General features: G+C 47.3%; 1 protein-coding gene across 2 annotated transcripts in view; it reads right to left on the reverse strand.

The window, feature by feature from the left end:
• Positions 1-2,112, reverse strand: part of LOC115385475 (glycine receptor subunit alpha-3-like) — a 14,704-nt gene extending 12,592 nt beyond the window's left edge. For both annotated transcript variants that reach the window (XM_030087496.1, XM_030087495.1), the window contains exons 1-2: positions 1,985-2,112; positions 1,643-1,710 (exon numbers count right to left, since the gene is read on the reverse strand). In XM_030087496.1, the coding sequence (XP_029943356.1) occupies positions 1,643-1,710; positions 1,985-2,090 (174 nt within the window). In that variant the 5' untranslated portion in view covers positions 2,091-2,112. The remainder of the gene's footprint in view (positions 1-1,642; positions 1,711-1,984) is intronic.
• Between the last annotated feature and the right edge of the window lie 1,452 nt (positions 2,113-3,564).

Consider the following 3,564-nt stretch of genomic DNA (forward strand, 5'->3'; position numbering starts at 1 on the left):
TCCGGTTACGATTCCACACAGGCTCCACTGTGCTTCCACACGCTCTGCGGCATCCCCGGCACTGACTCTGACCCTCATCTGAACAACAACGGCTCTGCTCCCATTGTACTTCATCACCCGTCAGAACAACTTTTAAAAAAATGATCGCTTAATGTGAAAAGATCTTCCAGTAGCTTCTGCACTCCTGTTCATAAAGAGTAATACAGTGAGTTACTCAGCTACAGTCTCAGTGCTTATTTTTTTGGATGAAAACAGGTGAAGAGATGCAGAGTTGTTGTCTCCGTGCACAGACGGTGTCGCACCAAGCACGGCCGGCGTCACGATCACAAAATACAGAATGGTGTTCTTGTTGTTTGGCAACTTCAGGAACTCAAATATAATTGGCTCTGAAACCAGGAAGTAGCGACAGCCTAGCCCCACCCACCTGAAGGTGTTCTGGTCTGTACCTCACAGTTTGAGCAGGACACTGTTACTGGAGAAGACAGGTTCTTTAAAGGTAATGTTTTTTTCAAGAACAGGTGACACATGGGAGTGTTTTTAATTCTTTTTATAGCAAATTTCTGCCTTATTGCACCTTCAGTGAGTAATAACAAAGCCATGTTAGCACTGCTGTGACTCCTGAAGTAACTCAGCACGGTGTGTTTGCTGAGTGCAAATGTCAGTGATGTGGATTATGGTTCCACAGTCTGACCTCTGTCTGCTCCTCACGGTCCTACAGGACCACAACTCACTGCTGCTTTTAACCTCCCAACACCTACACACACACACACACACACACACACACACACACAAACACACACACACACACACACAGACGCACACACAGACGCAAAGCCTCAAAGTCAGGCTAAATGTACGTCACTCTGGGACACTGAGGTTAGAAAACATCAAACTATACAACCACTAAAACCATCATCCTGCTGTGTGTGTGTGTGTGTGTGTGTGTGTGTGTGTGTGTGTGTGTGTGTGTGTGTGTGTGTGTGTGGCCTGGTCTGACTTCCAGTCACATAAAAATCTTCACTGAGTCTCCAAAGTCCCCCAAGTCTCCACTAAGTCTGTAAACGTCTTCTATGGACGTCTGTCTCCTCTCTGCTCCTCCTGCACATTATTAATTTGATGCTGTTCCGAACACATCCACGACACGCACCCAGCATCGACACAACATGTACACATTTAACACAGGGCATACACACCATCCTCTGTTTACATCAGCCAGTTAGCATTAGCATCGTATAGCCGACAACAACTTGCTGAAAGTAATGAAGTAAGTGAAACCTTAACTCTAAACAGATGAATTCTTTTACTGCAGTGCGAGTAATCACAATGAGGTCAACCAAGATCTACAGAACTGCAGCTACACAACACGTTTTTGTATTAGTGATACTTTGGTTCCCAGTTTCAAAGTAAATACATTGCATTCTTTATCCAAACTCCAGTTAAGGGATAGAGCTAGTCAGAAGCTTTGACAGTGAAACTCACGGTGAGTCTATATTTATCACATCTGATCCTCACGAGTTTTGTCCTGCACATTTTTGAATGTCAGGATTCATCAATAATGGAAAGATGCTGGGAAAAGTCTTTTGTCAGCAGTGATCAGAGGGGGGTGCGGATGCTCGTGTCTCCTTGTGTCACTGGGACTCACCATGGTTGTCTCTGCGATGGAGCCAAAGCTGTTGATGAAGATGTTGCAGGAGACGTTGACCGGAGGACCTGTGGGAGGGGGGAGCAGAGACATGGACCACTGCTGTTTACTGCAGGAGCCTCAGGGGGGCGCTGTGTACGTGTGTGTGTGTGTGTGTGTGTGTGTGTGTGAGGGAGGGAGGGGACTCAAAGTTTAGAGTTGCCTGGATAATATCAGAACTCAAATTTCTCTGAATATTTCCTCAAACTTTCCTTCTCTGCCAAGATCGTCTCTATGCTACTGCACATTCTGTCATGTTAAACACACACACACACACACACACACACACACACACACACATACCTTTAAAGTTGGGTCGTATCCGGGCGTCGTATCCTGACGTTCGGCCCATCAGTTTGTCCAAGAAGTCAGACGGAGACATCGGAGCCTGTCGAGCCCTCGCCGCCATGTCTGCCTCCTTAGAGCGGCCCACACTGTCACACAGACACAGCACATAGTACATGACCGTCAGCAGGGGGTGTGCGTGTCTGTTGGGGGGTTTAGGGGCACCAGGAAGCTTGGGCAGAATCAGTGGGAGGCGTTTTGTCATAGTGGTTTGCTCACAGGTCTGGGTTTGATTTCTTTCTCCCTGTGTGGAGTTTCCATGTTCTCTCCCCGTGTGGCTGTGAGTTTAGTTCCACAGCCCATAACCACGAGACTGCGAGCCGGGTCAAGAGGCGCAGAAGGTGGATGCTGACCACAGTTAGATTAACACAGCCGCCTCGCCTTTAGATTGAAAGTCCATGCTTCACTGCTGACCATGCTGCTGGAGCCTCCACAATAAAAGTCAGAGTGTCATCAGAATAAAATCTGTCTCCTCCTCTGAACTCTGACAGCTCGCAGCATCTTCAGTCAGAAGATAAGCTGCTTAGGTCACTGATCTGTCAGCTCCACATCCTCCCTCTCCTCGTCTCCCTGCACATCTCCTCCTCTCCTCTTCCTCTTCTCCACCCTGTTTCTCTTCCATGTCGTTAGCGTTTCTGTGTGAGGCTCAAGCAAACTGTCACTCAACTGTGTGAACTGTGCATCAGTGTGCAGATGTCAAATCATCATCAGTTTGTGTCTGTAATGTTAGAAATAAATAACAAGGCAGCACATAAAAACTCCACCTGTGAACCAGCGTTACACGTCCACAAAGCGCTTCAGTCTGAGGACGGCGCTTCGTGAGACATAAACTGTTGCCACGTGAAAAGGAAGATGCTAAAGGAATGTTCAGCCGGGACGCTGCTGGTGACACCGGGGAGAGGAGCGGGCTAACGTCAGCACACACGTGTCACAGCTGGTCCATCAGAAGGCGCTGCTGGGTGTTTGTTTTGATGTGTCACAGTTTAACCACAGTCATGACTCAGCTTATTTCCCCACTATGACTTAACTTCATTTTGTGAAATGTATTTTTATTCCCGGTACACAGACAGACCTCTGTAACTGTCTGAAGGAGACGAGAGAAGCCTACGAGTGACTGGGACATTCTGATGTGACCCAGCCTGACCGAGCTTTATGCCCTCGCTTGAAGAACTGACACACCTCCAGACTTCAGGAGGACTCGGGTCTGGATCAGGTCTCTCTGCTCGTCTGGAGTATAAAAAGCAACCAAGCAGTTTGAGTAGCAAAGGAACAGAAGAGCAATGCACTATGGGTTGGTTGCTACACATCTGATAAACCCCAATAACAGAAACAGGGTGTCAAACTCAGACTGAATGAGAGGAACGGTGATGCCTGAGGTCAGTGAATGCATCACAGAGAGGAGCTTCATCAATACGTGGAACACAGACACAAAATACTGAGGACTTCCAAATGTGATGAAGGAAACAGGAAGTGGTGGATTTAAGGCTTTTTAGTACAGTTTTGAGGAGTTCTGAGAAAAAAATTGTTTAGATTTTCTG

This window comes from Salarias fasciatus, unplaced genomic scaffold (assembly GCF_902148845.1).
Source record: "Salarias fasciatus unplaced genomic scaffold, fSalaFa1.1, whole genome shotgun sequence".
Taxonomy (NCBI): domain Eukaryota; kingdom Metazoa; phylum Chordata; class Actinopteri; order Blenniiformes; family Blenniidae; genus Salarias; species Salarias fasciatus.